The sequence below is a fragment of the Larimichthys crocea genome, unplaced genomic scaffold, assembly GCF_000972845.2.
Source record: "Larimichthys crocea isolate SSNF unplaced genomic scaffold, L_crocea_2.0 scaffold661, whole genome shotgun sequence".
Taxonomy (NCBI): Eukaryota; Metazoa; Chordata; class Actinopteri; family Sciaenidae; genus Larimichthys; species Larimichthys crocea.
This window is the reverse complement of record NW_020858706.1, coordinates 63,453-87,964: the sequence shown is the minus strand read 5'-3', so window position 1 is coordinate 87,964 and position 24,512 is coordinate 63,453. Positions and strand designations below refer to the sequence as shown.

At 40.2% G+C, this 24,512-nt stretch overlaps 1 protein-coding gene across 1 annotated transcript in view; it reads right to left on the bottom strand.

Moving 5' to 3' along the window:
* cubn (cubilin (intrinsic factor-cobalamin receptor)) overlaps nucleotides 1–24,512 on the bottom strand; it is a gene marked incomplete at its 5' end in the record, with an annotated part of 123,921 nt that overhangs the window by 51,299 nt on the left and 48,110 nt on the right. Inside the window, 12 exons of the mRNA XM_027276879.1 lie at nucleotides 2,597–2,800; nucleotides 5,667–5,838; nucleotides 6,870–7,051; nucleotides 9,095–9,235; nucleotides 10,303–10,512; nucleotides 10,745–10,923; nucleotides 11,326–11,500; nucleotides 15,251–15,419; nucleotides 16,082–16,272; nucleotides 17,655–17,801; nucleotides 17,965–18,162; nucleotides 18,358–18,550. Of these exons, the coding sequence (XP_027132680.1) occupies nucleotides 2,597–2,800; nucleotides 5,667–5,838; nucleotides 6,870–7,051; nucleotides 9,095–9,235; nucleotides 10,303–10,512; nucleotides 10,745–10,923; nucleotides 11,326–11,500; nucleotides 15,251–15,419; nucleotides 16,082–16,272; nucleotides 17,655–17,801; nucleotides 17,965–18,162; nucleotides 18,358–18,550 (2,161 nt within the window). The remainder of the gene's footprint in view (nucleotides 1–2,596; nucleotides 2,801–5,666; nucleotides 5,839–6,869; nucleotides 7,052–9,094; nucleotides 9,236–10,302; nucleotides 10,513–10,744; nucleotides 10,924–11,325; nucleotides 11,501–15,250; nucleotides 15,420–16,081; nucleotides 16,273–17,654; nucleotides 17,802–17,964; nucleotides 18,163–18,357; nucleotides 18,551–24,512) is intronic.

Below are 24,512 nucleotides of genomic sequence, written 5' to 3'. Positions count from 1 at the left end.
CTTCAATGCAGTGCCGTGGATGCCAACATAATTATTTAGGCGTGACAGGAGGACTGCGTGGTCCACCGTGTCAAAGGCTGCTGTGAGGTCAAAAAGCACTAGGACCACAGGGCACTTGGCATCCACGGACAGAGCAATGTCATTGTGCACCTTTAACAGTGCAGACTCGGTTCTGTGACGAGATCTAAACCCAGATTGGAACTTCTCAAGAACAGAGTTATCCTCAAGAAAGGACTGTAATTGTATAAAAACAACTTTTTCTAAAACCTTCGAAAGAAAGGGCAGATTGGAGACAGGTCTAAAATTTCTAAGGCATGAGTTAATAAAAACCAGGACACTGGGCCCCAAAGTAATAAAAAACATTTTCAACAATTTGGCAGAGACAATATCCAATAGGCAAGTTGTAGGTTTCAGAGATTTCACTATGTCACGGAGAAAAGAGAGGGAAACCAGCTCAAACTGATCAAACGCAGCAAGACGAGCTACTTATTACTTATTACTACTTATTAGTACTCATAATGACGCTCACATTAATGTCTTTTCTGACAGAATCCACTTTGTCAACAAAATAATGAAGAACATTCTCACAGGTCACAGTCACAGCAGAAGTGCATGGGTTAACAACGGTGTTAATTGTAGCAAATAACACCTTGGAATAATGACTGCTGCCAGAAATAATATTAGAGAGATACTGACATTTCGCATCATGTACAGCTCTCTGATAATCAGAGAGACAGTCCCTTAATATTTCCAGAGACACATGCAGTTTGCCCTTCTTCAATCTGCGTTCTGCCTGCCTGCAACGTTGCCTGATAGCACGGGTGGTGTCGTTCAACCAGGGGTCCGTTCTTGGCTTGGCAGATTTTCGCCTAAAAGGGGCAATAAAGTCGAGAATCCTGGCACAGGTAGAGTGGAAGGAGTAGAGAATATGATCAGGACAGAGCGGGGGAAGCCAAGCCATTCAAGGGAAAAAACTGTGAGTCATTAAAGGCAGCGGGGGTGATGATACGCCGCTGACAGGATGGAGCATGAGGTTTACTGACTGGTTGGGGGGCTATCACTTCGAACACAATGGGGAGATGATCTGAGATTGCAGTCTCAGAAATCTCTTTAATGGAAACTGAGAGCCCAAAGGAAATAACAAGGTCAAATGTGTGCCCAAGATGGTACATTGGTTTATTGATGGATTGCATCAAATTAAAAGTTGCCAACAGGCTTTTGAAGTCAGCGGCGAATTGGTCAGATGGGCAACAAACGTGAACATTAAAATCCCCACATATCAGGATCTTGTCATATTTTGGGAGAATGTCAGCAAGAAATTCAGTGAACTCATGAATAAAGCCCTTATTATATTTCGAAGGGCAATAGACAACTGCACACAAAACAGGACTTGCAAACTCCATGGCAAACAATTGCAGTTCAAAAGAGGAGTATGTACCTGTGGGAAGAAGCCGACATTTAAAATTGTCATTGAACAGAGCAGCAAGTCCCCCCTCTCGCCCGACACTCGCGGGGAGCTGAAGAAAGAACAGCTGGGTGGGAGGAGCTCAGAGAACGCGCTGTTTTCACCTGGTTTCAGTCAGCAGGAGGAAATCCAAAGAATGCAAAGTAAAAAAGTCGTTTAGAATAAAAGTCTTATTCACAACGGATCTGGTGTTGATGAGAGCCATGCGACCCAGATGCCGGTCCATCTGTTGGGAGGCCCGGTTAACCAGACGGAGATTCTCCAGCGTGCGGCCCCATCTACGAATCCTCACGGGTCGGCGGCAGGGAGGTGGGCACCCGGCCTCCGGTACGGCTGGCAGCAGCCATCGGTAGGAGTAATCCACGGAGCCTCGGATGTCGTATCCAGCGTAATCGCTGGAGAGACCAAACAGTGGATGGCGAGCATTGTATGTGGAGGATGAGGCCAGGTGAGCTTTCAGCCGGCATATCACTCCACCTCTCTTTCCTCGTCTTCTGCGACAGTTGTTGCGTGGCAACCGGCCAGGAAGATGCCATAAGTGAGAGGGTACGGACGCCAGAACAGGCGGCGGTGGGTTTAGGGTTAGGGTTAGTCTGATCGTTAAAGTCCTGGATCTGTAATTTGTCGACGGAATCGTGACTGCTGCTGTGATCCTGCATGACGTCCACTACATATGTTATTACTGTTATTATTGTTACCATATCTCCATTACTGTTTATAGTTGGTTAATGTTTTGCTGCTGCTGTGCATCTGTGCATCTGTATCTCTCTCTATTTATCTGTCTCGGGATCATTGAAGAAAACAAAAAATCAACTTATTTATATTTTTTATAAATACATAATAAATACAAAATACTGTATTATACTGAGTTTCTCCAGCTGGCCCCAGGTATTTGGACAACCATAATCATAGTGTTTTCATTTTATTTTGTAAAAAATTAAATTTATAAAATTGGTATTGGAAAAAGTTTTGTTCAGGAATCAAAACACATTTTTACTATAGGTTGCTATAGATAACATAGACACTACAGTATACTACATCATGGACAAACCCAAACCAATTTGTGTGTGTACACATGTAGTCACTTTGTTCAGTTCACCATAAAGCCAGTGCTCTCCTTTTGGTACTCACCTAATCGAAACTGGAGGTAGTCTGACTCACAGGTCTGGTGGTTCTCCAGGTGCATGTCTTCTATCAACACCACAATAGAGGAATTGATGTGTTGTGGGTTCTGGATGAGCCACTCACAGTTGAGGTTGTTACTGTAGTTGGACACTAGGTACCCAGGGGAAGTAATGTTCCCACCAGCTGGGTTGTTCAGGACTCCACCACATTCTACCAAAATGCATGAAAAAGTAGGGACACAATGAGAGGCAGACATGCTCTCAGAAGAACACAGAACACAGACACCACATTTATGACAATAGGAGTTGAGTAAATATTTGAAATACCTCTCTAAATAACACAATACAATTCATCAGCAGCACAAAATGCATGCTCCATACTGAGCTTCAAGTGGGAGGTCTGCGGACTAACTCAAAAACTGCAAATTTGTTGTCAATCAACAGCAGAGGTCATGCAAGTTAAATAGGCCCAAGCCAACATATGAGTATATTAGGGAAAAGCAGAGCCACCCTTGCCACTTAGATTTGTTTAACATATAATAAGAAATAATATAAATATAATATAATACTAAAACACTTATCCCAAATCCTAAAGACTTCTTAAATACTGACTTAATTGAGGTAATGATAAAGAATGGCAAAGACTGGAAGTGTTAACAATGGAAACTGAACTTGAAGGATATTTTGGACTGGGCCCTTGGGCTGAAAAAGGTTGAAGACATTAGTGCTTGCATTATTTTAGCCACAACCATTATTTTTTAAGGGGGGAAATGAGAAAATATGTTTTCTTTATTTAAATTTGTTTAATGTTTTAGTAGCCAGATTTTGTTTTGATGACTGTTTTGCACAATCTTGATGTCTTCATGAGGTTGTCACCTAGAATGATTTTCCAACAGAAGGAGTTTCCATGTATGCTGACAACTTAATGACAGCTGTTCGTTCTGTAGTCCGACTCATCCCAAACCATCTTAATTAAGTTTCAGTCTGGTGATTGTGGAGGTCAGGCCAAGTGATACAGCTCTCTGTCACTTTGGAGTTGTGTTTGGCATCATTGTCCTGTTGAACAAATGATGGTCCCAATAACACAAAGATGGAATGACACGTCTCCACTGGTCAAATGTCCATTTCTTCTTTCTCTTGGTCAGAGTAACTTCCTTTTCTTTCTGGTTTCCCTTAGTCATAGTTTCTTTGCAGCAATTGACCACAAAGGGCTGATTCACACAGACTCTTTTGAACAGATGATGCTGTGATGTGTCTGCTAGTTCTCTGGGAAGCATTTATGTAAGATTTAATCTGAGATGCTGTTAACCGTGGATTTCTGATGCTGGTAACTGTTAATGAACTTGAATGAATGAATGAATGTAATGAATGAATCCTTTGCAGCAGCGATAAGGTCTTAGGTCTTTATAGAATGACTAACTGACTAACTATCATGTATTAAAGTAATGATGTTAGTTGAGTGGTTATTACCATAATATGGATTACTAAATGTATTGAATAGGTCTTTTTACCTTTTTACTGTTTATATATATATATATATAATACAGTGTTCTCGCCAGCGCTTTATATGGTTGCGGCCCGCTACGCTAAAATTTCAGACCGCAACGGCAATTTCCCCCCGTTACGTTATTTTTAATATAGCGTAACGGCTGTTTTCAGTTTTCGTCACCATCGTCAAAAGTTTTTTTTTTTTCCTGCGCACTTCAGCAGTTTTCAAGGTGTCAAAATCAGCTGACGTTTGCTTGGTGCTGTCTTCCTACAATGGTGTAGCCGACGTTTGATGAACCTACACATGCGTACTCTGCGCTGTTGATTTTAGGTTGCTAGGAGACAGATGCCTGCAAATCAGTTCCCCGAGAGAGAGAGAGGGAAAAAAACGACAACTGAACTCCCGCTCGATTCCCAGTGATAGCTTTCTTTTGAGCTGGACTTTGAGCTGGACTTCGGTGAATGTCATAATTATAACAATGAATGACGGACCCCCTCGCAAAAAGAGACATTCGTTCTTTCTTCATGGTCAGAAATGTAAGTGCACCAGTTATACATGCTTTCCATCACGCTTGAAAACTTAACCAACACTTTGATGAATGGAAACGTCTACCTTGTAGGCAGGTTTAGCAATGACAGGACGTAGGCCCTATCGGATGATTTTTAGTGCTAATTTAGGCTGTTTTCTTGTTGGCTGGCTGTTTTATCCACTTGCATTTATCTGTTCTGTTGTTGACACAATTTAGGACAATCTTTTGTCTCATGTCTCTAATAATTGGTTGGTAGGTTATGCTCCCGAAATAACATGATGCTCACGCATTTCTTAATTTCTTAATAGAATAAAACGTGTATTATCTCTATTGTTTGTGTCTGAGTTTACATATCTTTTGACAACACCCTTTGCAGGTAACACACTGCCAAGATCCAAAGATGTAACAATTTTCCACTAAGTATATACAACATAAAAAATGCAAGTTATTCCCTCCAGGTACCTCAAATATGGCCCATTTTGGGCACAATTTTTCAAAATTTTCGCATCAAGTCGGGACCCCCCTTCCGTACCATCCCCCCGCTCGGTCGCTACGCTCCCTCGCCTTACCCCATTACTCTAAAATAAAATCCTGGTGAGAACCCTGATATATATATATATATATATATATATATATATATACTATATATATATACATACATACATACATACATACATACATACATACATACATACATACACACACACACACACACACACACACACATATACACACTGTAAACTGATGGTCTCAAACACATTAAGGATCCAAGAAATTCCATTAACTTTTGACAGGACACACCTGTTTTACACACACCTGTGTGCAAAAATATGAAAAATATTTGGCTTTGTTTACACTTGTTCACCTCATAATTAAGTGAGTCATTTACCCTAACCTGTTCAGATAATCTACATGCATTCTTCTGATAACTTCTTTATTACAGTTGCCACAAACCAGCTACAGATGAATAGGCAGTGCTGTTAAGTTGACTAATTATCTTAAATATGTTATACTGTACATAGTATTTTAATTTAAGCTTTGTCAAAGGGAGCATCTTACCTGCAGGCTCCTCAGAGGAGTAAGAAGCTATAAAACCACCATTTGACACAGAAGTATCAGTGCGAAACACAATGGCCATGGTGTTGCTGGAGGAGCGCACCTGGGTGCCTGCTGGTACTGTACCACAGAATCGCTGAAGGAGAGGGGCATCACCCGCCAACCCGTTCAGGATCTAGCAGACACAGGGTTTATCACTAAGATGAGGTCTGTAGAAAGACTGCCCAAGATCAGGTCTTCTGCAGATGTAGGTAATGCCGTATTTTCCGCACTATAAGGCACACCTAAAAGCCTTCAATATTCTCAAAAGCCAACAGTGCCTTATAATCCGATGCGCCTTATATATGGATCAATATTAGTTAATCATGGCTACCATAGTCAGGGGGCGTCGCCGAAGTAACCATAGATATATATATGTAGACGCCGCATTGAGCGCTGAATCGTACGTCGACATCGCCGCCATTTTGGATGTGGCAAAGTAGAGCGCAACCCTTTCCCTTGTATTAGTTTATGGGCAGATCTGCCACATCCAATATGGCGGACGCGTTAACGTATCGCATCAACGGACCAACCTGCTCAATGAGGCGTCTATGTATATATGTCTATGGAAGTAACAGCGGTAAGAACGGTAAAGAGGAATTCCAGTCCAACACCATTTGTGTCGCGAAAATACTACGTCACTGACATTACCTCTGGAAAAATAATAAAACAGCTGTTTATTCATTTTGGGAGTGAACGGAGTTGTCAGAATGCTGGTTTGTATTCTATTAATAAAGTTTGACTGACTTATCTGACTGTTTTGTTGACATTCCATTTAGCGCAGCTCCATCTAGTGGATGCATAACGCAACCCCAGCCACTACTGTAGCTTCTATTCTATGCGCCTTATAATCCGGTGCGCCCTATATATGAAAACAGTTTTAAAATAGGCCATTCATTGAAGGTGCGCCCTATAATCCGATGCGCCTTATAGTGCGGAAAATACAGTATATGTTCTGAACATGGGCTTACACAAAGTGGTTTTTACACAACTTTTGAGATATCTGCTGGTGATTCCTCTGCCACTGTTTGAATATAATTGGAATTGAATGGAATTAAGTTGTAATACAAATGAGATGTCTGCAGTTTATTTACATCTTAGTTAAAGATAGAAAATTAAGAACCAATTAAAATGGAAAGGAAGGGGAATATTGGCAGATGGACTCACATCAATGTAGTCAAATACACAGGTACCAGAATCTTCTAGCCGCAGATCATTGATGGTGAGTGTTACCCGGCGGCCTGGTGACACCATGAGCTCCCAGCGACACACCCGGCTGTGTGGGTACAAGTTGGGGTAATTGGGAGAGGAGATAGTTCCTGAGGGAGCATTCAGCACTCCTCCACAGACTACAGTAAGTGGAGAGGGAAAAAATTATTTTTCTCAGTGCAATATAGAGAAAAAAAAGAAAGAAAAGTGAATAAAATCAAAATGCTACCCAAATTACCATGTATAAAATGTAGCATTTAATTACAAATAATTATCATGGACATTAGAAAATATAATTATTAGATTATTATAATTAGTACATTTACTGAATAAAAATACACAGAAGGGGCTGTGGTTTACACCAGGTCTTATAGTATCAGCAAAAAGCACTTAAACAGTCATTTAAAAATTAATTCCAATCATTTTGAGATCTACTTACATCCAGGAATTTTTATAAACACAAAATGAGAGCTCGGATAGATTTCATGGATAGGTTAAAAAAAACCATTATGCATTGTAAAACTTGATGATAAATGTAGTTTTAAATACTGACAAATAAATCATTGTCCTACTGTTGAAATTATGAAGCTTAATTTTTTTTGGGTCCTGAAGCTATCGCTTATGGATAGTGCACCCCTTATGATTACTTATTTATTTTTTGTATTTTTTATTTTTTTTTACACACTAATGGATGAAACCCTCAGTGAGAGATTGTAATGAGTTATAAGTTATAGTGATGGGAATTTCGGCTCTTTTTGGAGAGCCGGTTCATTTGGCTCTGCTTACTATAAGGAGCCGGCTCTTTTGGCTCCCAAACGGCTCCTCACATTTTATTAATTGTTTTTATTAATTATTATTATTTAATTTGTATTATTATTATTATTGTTGTTATTATTATTGTTATTATTATTATTATTATTTTATATTTTTAAATGTTATTATATATTTTTTTATTTTTGACATTGTAAAGCACTTTGGTCAGTGCATGCTGTGTAAAAATGTGCTATATAAATAAAACTTACTAACTATTTAATGAATTTATCACCCAAAATAATGCAAAACTGCCTGAAACCATTTGTCATTTTCTCTCAGTCTCTTGTCTCCCTCCTGTCGTGTTTGTCCTCCGCGACCACTGTGTGTGTGTCTGTCTGTCACCCCTGCCGTGGATGCTGCTATACATCTTGACCAATTACGTGCAGCTTTCACACAAAAAAAAGTGGAGAAAAAAAGGGTTTTTCCCGCTAGTTTTTTTTCCTCCACTTTTTTAATTGAAAGCCAAACGTGATTGGTCAAGATGTGTGAGAACAGGCATGGCACTAGGGAGAGTGTCAGTGAGAGGAGACAGTAAGGCACAGAAGGAAAAAAAACACATCGGCTCTGCAGCATCTGCAGAGCACACGTACGACACACGGGAGAGACAAGAGAGACGAGAACGAGGAGCTTCAAAGAGCCGGCTCTTAGAACCGGATCATTCGCGACTGACATATCACTAATGAGTTAAGCTTGTGGAACAGCAGTTAGCTGCTAAATGTCATTCTGACTTCAGCTCTCATGCTCACATATACATGTGTAAATATTGTGTAAATATTATATAGTTTATGATACCTAAACATTAGGGGTGTATAACGGTACACACAAGTCAAGGTTCGGTATGTACCTCGGTATGGAGGTCACGGTTCGGTACAACAGGATTTTTTTTTTAATCACATATAAAAGACTACCTTTTTTTCATTTATTTGGAACAGACATCAATTGACTGCAAAATTAAAAACTATCTCTTGTTATAAAAGTAAAAAATAAATAGAATAAAACATAAAACAAATGTATAATACATTTGTTTTATGTTCTATTCTATTTATTTTATGTAGACAGCTCATGCTCCACCACTGCTCGTGCACGCTTGTAAATGGCAGGGACCACAGACTGGCTGATGTGTGCACAGGATGGGACACTGTAGCATGGCTCAAGCACCTTTAATAAATACTTGAAGCTGGGCTCCTCTACTATGGCATATGGGTGCATAGACCGCTGATATGTATATGCCAATTGCTTTTGTGATGTTTTTGGCCCTGTCAGTATTAATGTCAAGAGGTGGCTTAAAACCAAATACAAATAATACAAATACCTTTACACCCCTACTAAACAATGATCCTTTTCTTATTATCTTTTGAAAATGACCGTACCTTCAACACTGGCTTCAAATGACAGGCTGAAGCCAGCTGCATTTCCATTGGGGTCACTGACAAACTTGACATAGGCAAAACTGTCAGAGGTGTCCATGGAAGCTGGAAGTGTACTGCCGCAGTGTCGGCCTAGTAGCCGTCCTACACACAGTACAACACAGGAAATGTATCTAAAATGAGTCTATGATATGCATCTTAGTTGTCATGTCAAGTAACAAGGTTTTTGCCTAAGTCCTTTCTTCCTTCCATTTATTTCACTTTCATTTTATTCTCACAGTTAGGTCCATATATATTTAAACAACACTGAGACACTGAAACACTGTTATTTTGGTTTTGGTTTACCAAAATATATTCAAGTCTCAGCTAAATAATGAATATGGGCTTAAAGTGCAGTCTCTCAGCTTTAATTTGAGTATTCACATCCAAATTGGGTGAAAGGTTTAGGAATTACAGCTCTTATGTAGCCAAATCTTTTTAAAGATAACAAAAGTGATTGGACAGCTGACTCAAAAGCTGTTTCATGGACAGAAGTAAATGTCTTTAGATTGTGAAGGGGAGATAACCCATGCAGACAGGGGGAACATGCAAATTCCACACAGAAAGGTGCACCACTGTGTTACCCAGTACCAAACTTCTGCTGGGAAAATAAGTGCAATATGATTGATGACAATATGAGTAATACTTAAAACACATTTCATTGACATTAATCTGATATTAATTTACAAATGTAATTCAGATCAGCATGTGTTCAGACTGAATGTGTAGTGAAGTTCATTGTCTCTTATCATCACTCCGATGCACTAATAGACCTAAGCAAGTTAGGAACACACACAGATATAGTATGTGTGTACATGACTTATTTCAAAACTAACTATGAACTCATCTATTCTGGTATTTTCTCTTACCCATTTTTTTTCTTTATTATATGCATTGCATTTTTTCATGTTTAATTTTAAAATGTTATTTAATTAAATGGCAAATGTCCTTGTACAATATATTGCTGGTAGAATTTGTCACATTCACCCACCCATCCACAGCACAGCCAATGGGAGCAATTTGGTGTTTAATATATTGCTTGAGGAATTGACTAGGGAAGCTGGGAATTGAACAAAACCCTCCAATTACTAGTTACCCCATTAATAGTATACTCTGGATGTGGCCTTTAAGACACAAAAAGAATAGCTGTGCCGGTCCTCTTGTATTCTCACCTGAGGCATTGTACTCTCTGATCTCCACATAGTCAGCAGTACATTGTAAAGTGGTCTGAAGACTGAAGTTGCCATAGCTAAGAGTGAGGTAGTGCCCTGTGGGTCCCTCCAGGTACCATTCACAGTTAGAGCTGTCAGGATAGTTGGATTCTGGGAAGCCAGGGCTGTCTATTGTTCCCTTCTGACCTATGTAGGTACCTCCACATGATCCTGTGAGGAATTTGAGAAACAAGTTGAGTAAGGCCATTAGTGTCCAGCTCTTTTTTCTTTTACAATCCTGATATGAATATTATGAGATGTGGTAGCTCACACAAAAGATTTTTTTATTTCCAAAAGAAAAAGTGTCCATGTTTGTGTATGACTTTCAATCCATATTCTAGAACCAGTTCCTGGATTTGGAAAACCATCTTTAGACTGTGTGTAATCACTGTGATATGCATACCTATGGAGTACTTTGCCTTGAAGCCTTTGTGTGTGACGCTATTGTCAGTACGAAATCTAAGTAGCATGGAGGAACTTGTTGAATGTTGGGTAGATGGTCGGGTGTTGCCACAGAGCAGGGAAATTAAGCCAGCATTGGAAGTTGAGCCATCACGCAGTTCCAAGTAGTCGTGCACACAGCTGAGAAATGCATAAAATGAATGCCTGAAAATATATCTTGTGAAGATCACAATTAACCAAAAAGATTTCAGAAGGTAAAATAAAAAGTAAAAAAATACAAAATCACCATTATTTTTAAACTTAAGCATAGGGTTGCTTGAAAAATATCTGGCCAATGATCCCATTTAAGGTCTCCAAATTCTCATGACCCCACAAGCCAGAGTTGTCATGCTGTCTCAAGAATTTATAGTTTATTCGTAAGAACATTTGGTAGTTCATATCAAAATTACAACTTTCTTTTATAGGTTGAGGAATAGATTTTTTTTCTAAATACTGTACAATAAAAAATAAACCTTAGCAGTAATGAGGAGGTAGAAACAGTATAATAACCAAACAATAGCCTGAAGAGAAAATAGTAGCTACCTGTCAGCAGGCTCAATGTAGAATTCATCCTCAAAGTCAATTTGGACAGCTTCTCCATTGGGCACACTTATGACCCAGATACAGTCAATATTTTGGGGGTAATTTTGAGGATAGTTAGGTGAAGTGATATACCCTGGAGGATTATTATCATCCAGCCCAATGAAACCTCCACATGCTGCAGAAACAGAAAAATATTAACTTTAAATTAGACCACTTTCCGATACCAGAACTATTCTACACTTATTACTTAACTTAAACCCTTTACAAGCACCTGTCTGTGCACATGCCTCTCGTGGATCTCGCCAACCATTTTGGTAACCACTGAACCACAGACAACAAAGTCAATGCTACCTGGGCACACTTTACACAGTATGTAAAGTGTACATCTCTTGGTCCCACTTGGTCCAATCTTACCAGAATTAGTTAAAGCTTACTTACCACCAGTGTTTTTATCATTACATGGTGCTGACTTTTTTTCCTTCCTCTTTCCTCTCTCATTTTGTAGCGTGTTTATATACAATAATTTGGCTTGGTTAAAAGTTTAGAAGCAAAATGTTCTATATGTAGATGTAAAGTAGCTATGCTTTGATGACAGCTTTGCACACTCTTAACATTCTCTAAATCAGCTTCATGAGGTAGTCACCTGGAATGCTTTTCAATTAACAGATTTACCTTGTCAAAAGTTAATCAGTCACCCCACCTACACAGTTGACATGGTTTTGGATGACTTAGAGCACAAATTTAAAAAAAGGAGCCAAGCATATATGGTGCTGAGCACTTGTTATAGACTTAATTATGATGTAGATATCAAGTCATATTTTTTCACTGGGTTGTCCACATTTATATATCTGCATGAATGCACACAGTATAACTGCAGTCACGCACACACCTTGGGTTCTTTAGGTAAGTACAATCCCTGGCAAAAATTATGGAATCACCAGTCTTGGGTGAGGATGTTCATTCAGTTGTTTAATTTTGTAGAAAAAAAAAAAGCAGATCACAGACATGACACAAAACTAAAGTCATTTCAAATGGCAACTTTCTGGCTTTAAGAAACACTAAAAGAAATCAAGAAAAAAGAAAATTGTGGTAGTCAGTAAAAAATCTGGGGAAAAAATGAGCTAATGGAGAACCTGCACACAGTGCTGGTACAGAGAAACTGAACACATAAGGGAGGACTAGTTGCAGTGTCTTCAACTTCACCTCTAGATGCCACTAAACCGTACACACTGGACCTTCAACTGACTAACTACTGGCAAAATTATGGAATCACTCAATTCCGAGGAAAAATGATGGAATCTTGGATAAAACAAACTAAAGAACACTTCAGCACACCACTAGTACTTTGTTGCACAGCATCTGGCTTTTATAATAGCTTGCAGTCTCTGAGGCATGGACTTAATGAGTAATCAATCTGGCTTCAAATTTCTCTGATTGCTGTTGCCAGATCAGCTTTGCAGGTTAAACCCTTGTCATGGACCATTTTCTTCAACTTCCACCACAGTTTTTCAATTGGATTGAGATCTGGACTATTTGCAGGCCATGACTTTGACCATATGTGGAATATTTTCACAGTTTTTTCTCTATGGCAAGATGCATTTTAATTAGGGCCCAAGCACGCAGTGCGAGGCCCTATTGGATTGCAAATGTTTATTTATTTATTTATTTTTTATTCCGCTTTTTCTTCTTCCGTCAAAAAGTAAATTGCATTTTCGATGGCCCATATCCCCCGAAAACACCCCGTTTTGGGGGTCTCATACATGGACGTACGCATACGGCTCTATAGCGCCACTTAGATGTGCATTTTCGGAGGTGCCCCTCACCACGATTTCATCCACGTGTACGAAATTTGGAGGGAGTATGTAACATGCCGAGACACACAAAAAAGTCTCTTGGTGACCCGGGCTACAGTGAACCATACGGTGTTAAGTTTTTGTCAAAGTTGGACTTTTCGTGTTTTTGGGGTCATTTCTAGGAGTCGCATTTGAACGAACTCCGCCTAGGAATTTTATCCGATGTGTTTGAAACTTGGCATGTGTGTTCTCAAGGCCTCGACAATGAAAAGTTATTCAATGGGATTTTATCCCATTGACTTCAAACTTGGTAGGTGTGTTCATATAGACTTCCTGAGTAAAAGTTAACAAAATGATTTGGGGAAACGGTGTGGGCGAGGCGATCCGTAAAAAGATTCAAAGAAGAAATCGGCAGGAAGCACCTGCTGATGGCTTGTGATTCAGACTGATGTTATGCACATTTCAATGTGCGCACATGTGCGAGGGCTCAAACATTGCTCCTTGCAACTTTAATCTTGAAAAATGATTTCATCATCCCCAAACATCCTTTCAATTGATGGAATAAGAAAAGTGTCCAAAATGTCAACATAGTCTTCTTCATTTCTTGAAGATGTGATAACAGCCATCTCCCAGTGCCTTTACCTTACATGCAGCCCTATATCATCAATGACTGCATGTTGTCTTCAGGCAGTTGTCTTCCAGCATCATCACCTTGTCCAATGCAGATTCGTGATTCATCACTGAATATGACTTTCATCCAGTCATCCACAGTCCACGATTGCTTTTCCATAGCCCATTTTTCTGTTTTTGGTGTTAATGATGGCTGATTTATCTTTTCTGTATGTAAATCCCATTTCCTTTAGGCAATTTCTTACAGTTCGGTCACAGACATTGACTCCAGTTTCCTCCCATTTGTTCCTCATTTGTTTTGCTGTGCATTTTCTGTTTTCAAGACATATTGCTTTAAGTTTTCTGTCTTGACGCTTTGATGTCTTCCTTGGTCAACCAGTATGCTTGCCTTTAGCAATCTTCCCATGTTGTTTGTACTTAATCCAGACTTTAAACACACCTGACTGTGGACAACCAACACCTTTTGCAACATTGCGTGATGATTTACCCTCTTTAAGGAATTTGATAATCCTCTCCTTTGTTTCAATTGACATCTCTCGTGTTGGAGCCATGATTCATGTCAATCCACTTGGTGCATCAGCTCTCTAAGGTGTGATCGCTCCTTTTTAACTGCAGACTAATGAGCAGATATAATGCTGCAAAGCTGATCTGGCAACAGCAATCAGAAAAAGTTGAAGCCAGATTGATGAAGAGTACTGTTTTGTCACTCATTAAGTCCATGCCTCAGAGACTGCAAGCTATTATAAAAGCCAGAGGTGGTGCAACAAAGTGCTAGTGGTGTGTTGAAGTGTTCTTTTGTTTGCTTGTTTTTCATGTTTCCATATTTTTTTCCTCAGAATTGAGTGATTCCATATTGTATATATAATATTGTATATATTCCATATTGTAACATAACTGTTACTGACTACCACATTTTTTTTTTCTTGATTTCTTTTAGTGTTTCTTAAAGCCAGAAAGTTGCCATTTGAAATTACTTCAGTAAAAGGCCAACAAACAAAACGGACGCCGTACGCTTCACTGTAGCCCGGGTCACCAAGAGACTTTTCTGTGTGTCTCGGTATGTTACATACTTCCTCCAAATTTCGTACACGTGGATGAAACCGTGTCCAGGGGCCCCTCCGAAAACATACATCTAGGTGGCGCTGTAGAGCCATTTTTGTACGTCCATGTCTGTTTTACACCCGACTTTGGGGGGGTAGGCAAATTTTCGTGAGTTTTCGAGTACATATAGGCCGTCTAAAATGCAATTTACTTTAAGGAAGATGAAGAAAAAAATTTTTTTTAAATTATAAACTTCATTTATAAACTTAAAATTCAATAGGGCGTCGCACCACAGTGCTCAGGCCCTAAAAAAAATAAATAAATAAAATAAACATCGAAATTCAATAGGGCCTTGCACCACAGTGCTTGGGCCCTAATTATTCACTGAACAAGTCACCAATTACTTATTGTAAAGAATTATACAGTGACAGAAATTTTGGAAAAAAGACTGGCGATTGTACCTTGACTGTGGGCTTCAAAGGTCAGCTTAAAGCCGCTGGCCTCATTAGTGGCATCAGATGTAAAGAGAATAAATAGGTGGTTATCAGTAGTCTGGAGGACGGATGGTGGAGTTGAACCACAAAGACGACCCCCCAGTGGTGGAGATGAACCATCCGGGCCATTCCTGAGCTGTGGAGACAGCAGTGAATGAATAGTAACATGGAGTAATAAAATGATCATTAGTAGTCCAAAACCTCAGGCAGAGAGAAGTAAAACAAGAAAAATAGTTGTTGTACCTGAGCAGTTTTTCACAATAAAACATAAGAAATCTTAATGGAGCAGCTTGAAGGTATGCACACAAACAGCTTGAATCTTCTAAATACATTATATGGGAATTATGTGTTCATATAACAAGACAACTTGCAATGAATTGAAAATCTTAAGGTGATGCTAACTTGAGAAACACTTGTATGTGATTTCAGAACTTTCATAATAAGTATTATACAACAGTTTTAAAAAGGTAAGCACCCATGTAAACAAAATGTGATGATGTGTAAAACATTGAAACCCTATATTTAATTGAAAATAACACAAAGACAGCTTTGATTTTTTCTTTGGAAAATGATATGCCCATTTTGAATTTGATGCTGGCAACACATTTGGAAAAAAAGTTACACTCTGTAAGTGTCTGAGAACTGAGGAGCCTTCGCTGTTATTTTGAAAATGGAATGTTTTCCCATTCTTGCTTGATGTAGCATTTTAGTCCATTTTAAATGAGCCTGAACTTACAAAAAGCAATTATCACTTTGAATATGGGTTTTCGGTGTTTTCACATGGGTTGTTTTTTTTACCTCAAGGAAGTCTCCTGAGCTGCATCCAGTTCCATAGCCTTGAATCTGGAAGGGGCTCTGGAAAGTGACAGAAATCCTAAAGCCAGGTGTGACCATCACATGCCAGCTACAGCTTAGATCAGGCAGGTAGTTATGGGGGTAGTAAGGACTGCTCAGCACACCCCTGTCTACATGCAGCAGGCCACCACAACCTGAAAAGCAGTATTTTGATTATTCAAAATAATTCTATTATTATTATCGTTGCAGAGTAGTAACAGTTATAAAGAGTGGCAGGGTGTGTCAAAAAAGATATGATGGGGAAAAAATTAAATGTTAAATGGATGATGAATACTGGATGTCTCCAAACTGTGAATGTAATAACAATTTTTTTACTATATACACTGTTACTGTATCACTAAAGTCTTTCTAAAGTGCCACATGGTGGAAGTGAGCATGGCTTACTACAACTGAAAATATCTTTGAGCAAAATTTAAACTGACTAGAGACGTTTCTGTTGATTTGTTCTGTACATGTGACATCTATTGCACGTCTGTCCGTCCTGGGAGAGGGATCCCTCCTCTGTGGCTCTTCCTGAGGTTTCTTCCACCTTTTTTCCTTGTTCAAAGGGTTTTTTGTGGGCAAGTTTTTCCTCACTCGAACCGAGGGTCTAAGAACAGAGGGTGTCACTCCCTGTACAGATTGTAAAGCCCTCTGAGGCAAAATGTGAATTTGGGCTATACAAATTTGATTTGATTTGATTTGAAAGTGTGTTAAAATGGTTGAACCGAAACAGTAACATAAAAGACAAACAGAAATTGTCTTTAAAAAGGTCCAATGTGTAAAATTTAGGGGGTCTATTGATTATAAGATTGTCATGCTACCATCATTTTAATCTTTGATACTGTTGTGGAAATAAATCTTTGTAACCTTTAGTCTACATTTATATTTATGTGTTTAGCTTTGTATGAACTTTGTCCTACTTAGGGGACTGCCTCCTGATGGTTTGATATATGTTTGTGTCCTGGCATTTTTCTCTGTCCCTGAGATGTTGGTACTAGCCACAGTGTAGAAGTGGGAGTAAAGCACATATTTACGAGGGTAACCCCCGATGCACTTTGGTGACCTCAGAGGAGAGAGAGGGGGAGAAATGTCTACAAAGGGAGCAGTTGAATGTATTAGCAGCAGAGAGAACTTTGCAACTGTTGTACTCGTACTGTTGTCTCTCCTTGGCCAAGAATAAAGTTCTCATTTAATACTGATCGCGTGCTCAGTCCTTATCAAATTTCCACGACAGATACAATACTAGTATATATATATATATATAAAAATTTCAATAACATGGCAAAAAAAAGTCCTAGGCACAATAATAGAGTTTTAAATGTTTTAAAGCTAATGAACAAACTGCACACAGTGCTGGTACAGAGAAACTGAACACATAAGGGAGGACCAGTTGCAGTGTCTTCAACTTCACCTCTAGATGCCACTAAATCGTACACACTGGACCTCCAACTGACTAACTACTGGCAAGTTTGGAGTTGTTTTGAAATACTTGAGATTAACAAAATTGTTCGGCAATTTGCTTCTGTTGTATGACCTCTGGAGTAGGAAGCGTTAAAGCCTCGGCCACTAACGCTATTGTCTGAGGAGAAGTGAATGAACATGGAGTCTCCTGTTGAGTGGAAAGTGCCTGGAGGATCCCGACCACATATATTAGCCAGCACAGGGGAGAGACTGGTTGAACCTGGGAACACATATGCACACAAAAGAGAATCTCAAGGTGTCTGAAGAACAAACAGAACTACTACAACAGTATGATGCTGCCTTTCTACCTTCTCCTTCCTTCAGATTAAAAGTTACCTGCAGTGCAAAGGGGTTTGTTACATTTTTACCGTCACATCACTTACCGTCTCTGATGATAAGGCTATCAAAGTAGCACATAGGGTACTCCTCTATGTCCATAAACAGGAGGTTAAACTCTACAGTTGAGTCTGGAGAATGTATCAACCAGGTACACTCCTGATTAGGAGGGTAGTTTTCAGGCCAGCCAGGAGAATAGAGGAAACTAGGAGTCTCCCCTGTTATTAGCATTCCACCACAGGCACCTGACAACCACAAAAAAATTAAAAGACAGGTTCATTCAGATGGTGCACATGTAGACTAACTGATTAAGGGATGTAATTTATTAATATTATAATTAATAATTTAACATTTAATATTTTCGTTCTTAGTATTCGCCAAGTGTGTGTATGTTGCATGGTTTATTTAATGGGCTCAAAGGAATTAACTGTTTGCCTGACCTGGGGTAATAGTGGGTGGTGGGCCAGAATCCTGGACAGCAGTCCATTCCACAAGGAAGCCTCGTCCTCCCACCACTGAATCCGACTGGAATTGCAGGGTGATAGTGCTTCTAGAACTTCTTAAGGGAGCAGGCAGTGCCAGACCACAGAATGTCCCAATTGGATAGTAATGAACACTCGGGCCATCAAATATCTATAGAAACAAGGGTTGAGGGTAGAATATGAATAATGTTAATGAACACCTTCCTGATTACCAGTGCTCGTTCTCCTCTCTTAAACATCCTGTCTAATACGAATACAAATTACTTTATTAATCCCCAAGGAGAAATTCATTTGTCTGTCAGTTCACCTGCCAATTGTAGAAGAAAGTCTGATGGCAGTAGGTAAAAAATATCTGTTCTATCTCTCCGTCCTGCAAGAGAGAGGAGCCGTCCATCACCGTTACTTCTTTGGTCCATCAAGATGTTATGTAGTTGATGATCCATGTTGTTCTGGATGGCATCGACCATCCTCATTGTGTCTCTCTCCACCACTTCCTCCAGAGAGTCCATCCTTAGTCTGATCTCAGAGCCAGCCTTTTTAACAAGATATACACCTAGATCTTCATAGGTTGTCACCACCTTGATGTCCACTCCACAAGTGTTCGCAGGCTGAAGAGGGGGCTTGGACTTATGGAAATCCATGACCATTTCCTTTGTCCTTGAGGTTTTTCAGTATGAGGCAGTTTTTGTGACTCCACTCACTGAAGGATTTTATCAAATCCCTATATTTGGATTCTTGTCCATTTCTTATACAAGCTGGCAGTGTCATCAGAGTATTTCTGGATGTGGCAGGAGTTATATTTAAAGTCTACTGTATACAATGTAAACAGGAATGGAGCCAGGACAGTCTCTTGTGGAGCCTCCGTACTGCTCATTAATGTCCCAGAAAAACAGTTCCCCAACTGTGGCCTTTCTGTGAGGTAATCTGTGATCCAGGAGACACTCCTATATCAATTAACTTGTCTTTGAGTATATTGGGTTGGATGCTATTAAATGTGCTTGAAAAAGACAAAAAACATAAACGCCAGATTCTTCCAGATGAGAGAGGGCACGGTGGAGCATGTAGAGGACTACATCATTCACTCCAATGTGTTCTACGTATGCAAACTGCAGGGAATCGAGTTTGTCTTTTACCTCAAGCCTCAAAAGATGTAGAATTAGCTGCTCCAGGGTTTTCATGATGTGCGAAGTAAGAGGAGAGAGTAAGAGGAGGAGGAGCCATGGTGGAGATGCCCACAAGTTGAGGAGGAGGAGAAGGAGGAGCGAGCAGTGGAATGGGATGTGTCCTCAGCGTCAAACCTGTTGAGGGACTGATTGAGTTCATCAGCTCTTTCCACATCACCCACTATTGGCTGTCTTTTCTTTTTGTTGTAGCCAGAGATGGTATTAATCCCTGTCCACACCTAACAGATGTTGTTGTGATGTAAATTCTTCTCCATCTTCTTTTTGTATTCCACCTTTGCCATCTTCAATCTCTTCAGCTCATGTTGCACTTGTTAGGGCCCGAGCATGCAGTGCGAGGCCCTATTGGATTGCGGTGCGAGGCCCCATTGGATTGCAAATGTTTATTTATTTTTTCTTCTTTTTCTTTATCTTCCTAAAAGTAAATCGCATTTTCGACAGCCCATATCCCCTCAAAAAACAAAAATTTGCCTACCCCCTGAAGTCGGGTTTTTGGGGGTCTTGCACATGGACGTACGCATATGGCTCGACAGCGCCACCTAGATGTGCGTTTTTGGAGGTGCCCCTCGCCACGGTTTCATCCACATGTATGAAATTTTGGAGGGAGTATGTAACATGCCGAGACACAAAAAAGTCTCTTGGTGACCCAGGCTACAGTGAAGCATACGGCGTCTATTTTTTGTTAAATTAACTTTTCGGGTTTTAGGGTCATTTTCAGGGGTCGCATTTGAACGAACTCCTCCTAGGGATTTTATGGCGTGTGTTCTCAAGGCCTCGACAATGAAAAGTTATCAAAATCACGACTTTTCACCAGAGGGCGTGGCCATGGCGGCGCGTAAAAAAAAATGCGCAAAAGCGCTCTATAGCGCCCCCTTGAATTTTTCTTTGGAACAGCCCCGCCACAGTTTTTGACACAGTTATGAAACCTCAGCCGAATTGTAGAACATGGCAAGACCTACAAAAAAGTCTCTTGGAGCAATGGGTTAAAACGAACAGGAAGCGAGATATTTAAGAATGAAAATCACCATTTTTGGCGTTTCGGGCTGGTTGAGAAGGGGTCATGTTTGAACGAACTACTCCTAGGGATTTCATCCAATTCACTTCAAACTTGGTAGGTGTGCTCATATAGACTTCCTCAGTAAAAGTTATCAAAATGATGAATTTTGGAGAAACTGTGGGCGTGGCAATCTCTGCACATCTCGACATGTGCACATTTCAACGTGCGCACATGTGCAAGGGCCCGACCATCGCTGCTTGCAGCTTTAATTTGAGTTGTTCTCTGTCACCATCTCTAAAAGCTTCCTTTGTCTGGTTGAGGATTGCCTTTATGTCACTTGTGATCCAGGGTTTGTTATTGGGGAAACAGTCTTTGTAGGTATGACTGTGTCTCTACAAAAGTTGATGTACTCAGTGAAACAATCAGCCTGTCTATTAATGACTGTTAAAGTAAGACTAAAACCATCACATTGTTTAATTATTCTTTAAAATTGGTAACAAGAAACTGCATTAAATATACCAAAGACCAATGATAGAACATGTGGGGGGAACTATGAGAGAATATTGGTTCACCTATGACACTCATGATCTCCAACAACAACATCCTTTTTGTTTGAAACTAGTTTCATATTAACTGGTCTTTGATGCCTTTGTTTTATGTCATACACTCACTGTCAAATACAAAAATGTTCCAATAGGGTGGTAAATAGCTGCAGCAAAATTATTTGTACTTAACATAAAAACCTGTTTTTATAAGATATTTTCTAATAAAAATAGATTTAATGAAACAAATTTGGTGAAACAGTTTCCATCAGTTTCAGATCTCCTGGTTTACACTCTTTCATACACTCTGCCACCTAAACTCTGCAAGGAGAGGTAAAAAATGTTCTTGCACTCATATCTGCTCATATCTGTCAAACTGCTGCAGCCAATTGACCAATGGAAACAAATACAATGAAAATGAAGCCAATTTTGAGTGTGGCTGACTCTGGCCCCTTTGCCCCCATACATTATTACTGACACTGCTCAGAAAATTCAGTACTAACACGCTAACTGCTGTGCTATCTTTGTCTGCCATTTTAGACAGACAAGTTCAAATTAAGTGCCAAGAACTACTAAAATGGCCGCCGCTCGGCTTCTGCCTGCTGGCCCCTCCCCCCTCCTCCTTCAAGCAGGCTGAGGTTGCCAAGCAACCAGAACCAACTCTAATCAGCTGCACCTGTTAGAATGTCAGTTGGAAATCCTGACAGAGACCGAGAGAAAATGCTGAGACCACCCCTCGAACAGGAAGGATTTCTGGCCAAAACGTAATTCCAATCATTGAACAGGCTTAACCTGAAGCAGGCTGAGCCCTTCCTGATCATCTACATAGGCATTTTATCAAATCAAATCAATTTTATTTGTATAGCCCAAAGTCACAAAATACATTTGCCTCAGAGGGCTTTACAATCTGTACAGGGAGTGACACCCTCTGTCCTTAGACCCTCGGTTCGAATGAGGAAAAACTTGCCCACAAAAACCCTTTTAACAGGGAAAAAATGTGGAAGAAACCTCAGGAAGAGCCACAGAGGAGGGATCCCTCTCCCAGGACGGACAGACGTGCAATGGATGTCACGTGTACAGGACAAATCAACACAAACATATTGTACATATTGTATTTTATGTTGATAAAGTGAAGAAATGTGCTCCTGGGAGCAATTCAAAGAAGCGTTACTTCTGCTTTCCTCCAGAAAATGTCCCGCCTTTATAACATGGGAGTCTATGAGGGTGTTGATGGGTGCTGCTGCCAAATCTTCGCGTCTTGAGCCAAAACTATATATCTGACAGCTTCAACAGGCGAATGTGAGTGAGACGACAAATTTTCCTACGTTTCTATGTATAAATCATGTCTGTAGTGGTGCATTTGAGGCCACGGTAGTCGAATACGTTTTATTTTTTCACTGATTGTTCTCTCTCCTCTCCACTCTAGTGATGACATCACGCACTCTAGCTCTCCAAAGTTCTCGCAATACACACCCATTCATTTTTTGGCGTGGTTTTTGGCGATTTTTGGCAAAACCCTTTCCCGAAACTCTTAGAAAAGTCATAGCAATCGATTCCCAGCCGAGCTGGTCGTTTTGATACCCGTTTTGTGTATGTGCGACAAAAACTCTGGGAGGAGTAGCGGGACAAAAAAAGGGTGGAAGAATAATAATAAGCGCGGTGGATAACATATAGTGTGTGCCTTACACGCACACTCAATAAGCACGGTGGATAACATATAGTGTGCGCCTTACACGCACACTCAATAACAATAATAAGCGCAGTGGGTAACATATAGTGTGCGCCTTGCACGCACACTCACTAAGCGCGGTGGATAACATATAGTGTGCTCCTTGCACGCACACTCAATAAAGACAAGAATAAGCCCGAGAGATTTTAAAGAGTGTGCTCTTTCAGGCTCACTAAATAAGCGCGGTGGATAACATATAGTGTGTACTTTCAGACACACTCAGTAAGTGCGGTGGATAACATATAGTCTGCGCTTTCAGGCACACTCAATAAGCGCGGTGGATAACATATAGTGTGCGCTTTCAGGCACACAGCAATAAGAACTAGAAAAATTTCTAAAGAAATTTTGAGTGTGCGTGACTTTGGCCCCGTCGTCCCCATGCATTATTATATAGCATGTCTTGCTCTGCTGTCTCTGTCTGCAATTTTACACAGACAGGTTCAAATTAAGTGCCAAGAACTACTAAAATGGCCGCCGCTCAGCTTCTGCTGGCCCCTCCCCCCTCTCCTCCTTCAGGCAGGCTGAGGTTGCCAAGCAACCAGGACCAACTGTAATCAGGGGAGCAGTTACTGCACCTGTTAGAATGTCACTTAGAGACTGAGAGAAAATGCTGAGACCTCCTCTCGAACAGGAAGGACTTCTGGCCAAACCGTATTTCCAATCATTGAGCCGACTTCACCACAAGCAAGATGAGAACTTCCTGATCGTTTTACATACTTGTTTGGTGTCAATAAATAAAGAAATGTGCCCGTAGGAGCAATGGAAAGAAGCGGTACTTCTGCTTTCCTCCAGAAAATTTTCCGCCTTTTTAACATGGGAGTCTATGAGGGTGTTGATGGGAGTTGCTGCTGCATATTCCGTGTCATGCCAAAACTATATGTCTGACAGCTTTGGCAGGCGAATGTGAGTGAGACGACAAATTTTGCTACGTTTATATGTATAAATCGTGTCTGTAGTGGCTCATTTGAGGCCACGGTAGTCTAATAAATTTTATTTTTTCACTGATCGTTCTCTCCCCTCTCCACTCTAGCGATGACATCACTCACTCTAGCTCTGGAAAGTTCTCGCAATACACACCCATTCATTTTTTGGCTTAGTTTTTGTCGATTTTTGGCAAAACCGTTTGCCGAAAGTAGCACACATGTGCCGGCCGAGCTGCATGTTTTGATACCCGTTTTGTGTGTGTGCGACAAAAACTCTGGGAGGAGTAGCGAATCGAAAAAAGGGCGTAAGAATACGTTTAATAATAAGCGCGGTGGATAACATATAGTGTGCGCCTTGCACGCACACTCAATAAAGATTTGGATAACAATAGTGTGGGAGCCCTTTGGGCACATTTAATAATAATAAGCGTGGTGGATAACATATGGTGTGTGCCTTGCACGCACACTCAATAATAATAATAAGAATAAGCGCGGTGGATAACATATAGTGTGCGCTTTCAGGCACACTCAATAATAATAAGCGCGGTGGATAACATATAGTGTGCGCTTTCAGGCACACTCAATAAGCGCGGTGGATAACATATAGTGTGCGCTTTCAGGCACACTCAATAATAATAATAAGCGTGGTGGATAACATATAGTGTGCGCCTTGCACGCACACTCAACTAGAAAATTTCTAAAGAAATTTTGAGTGCATTATTATATAGCATATAGCATGTC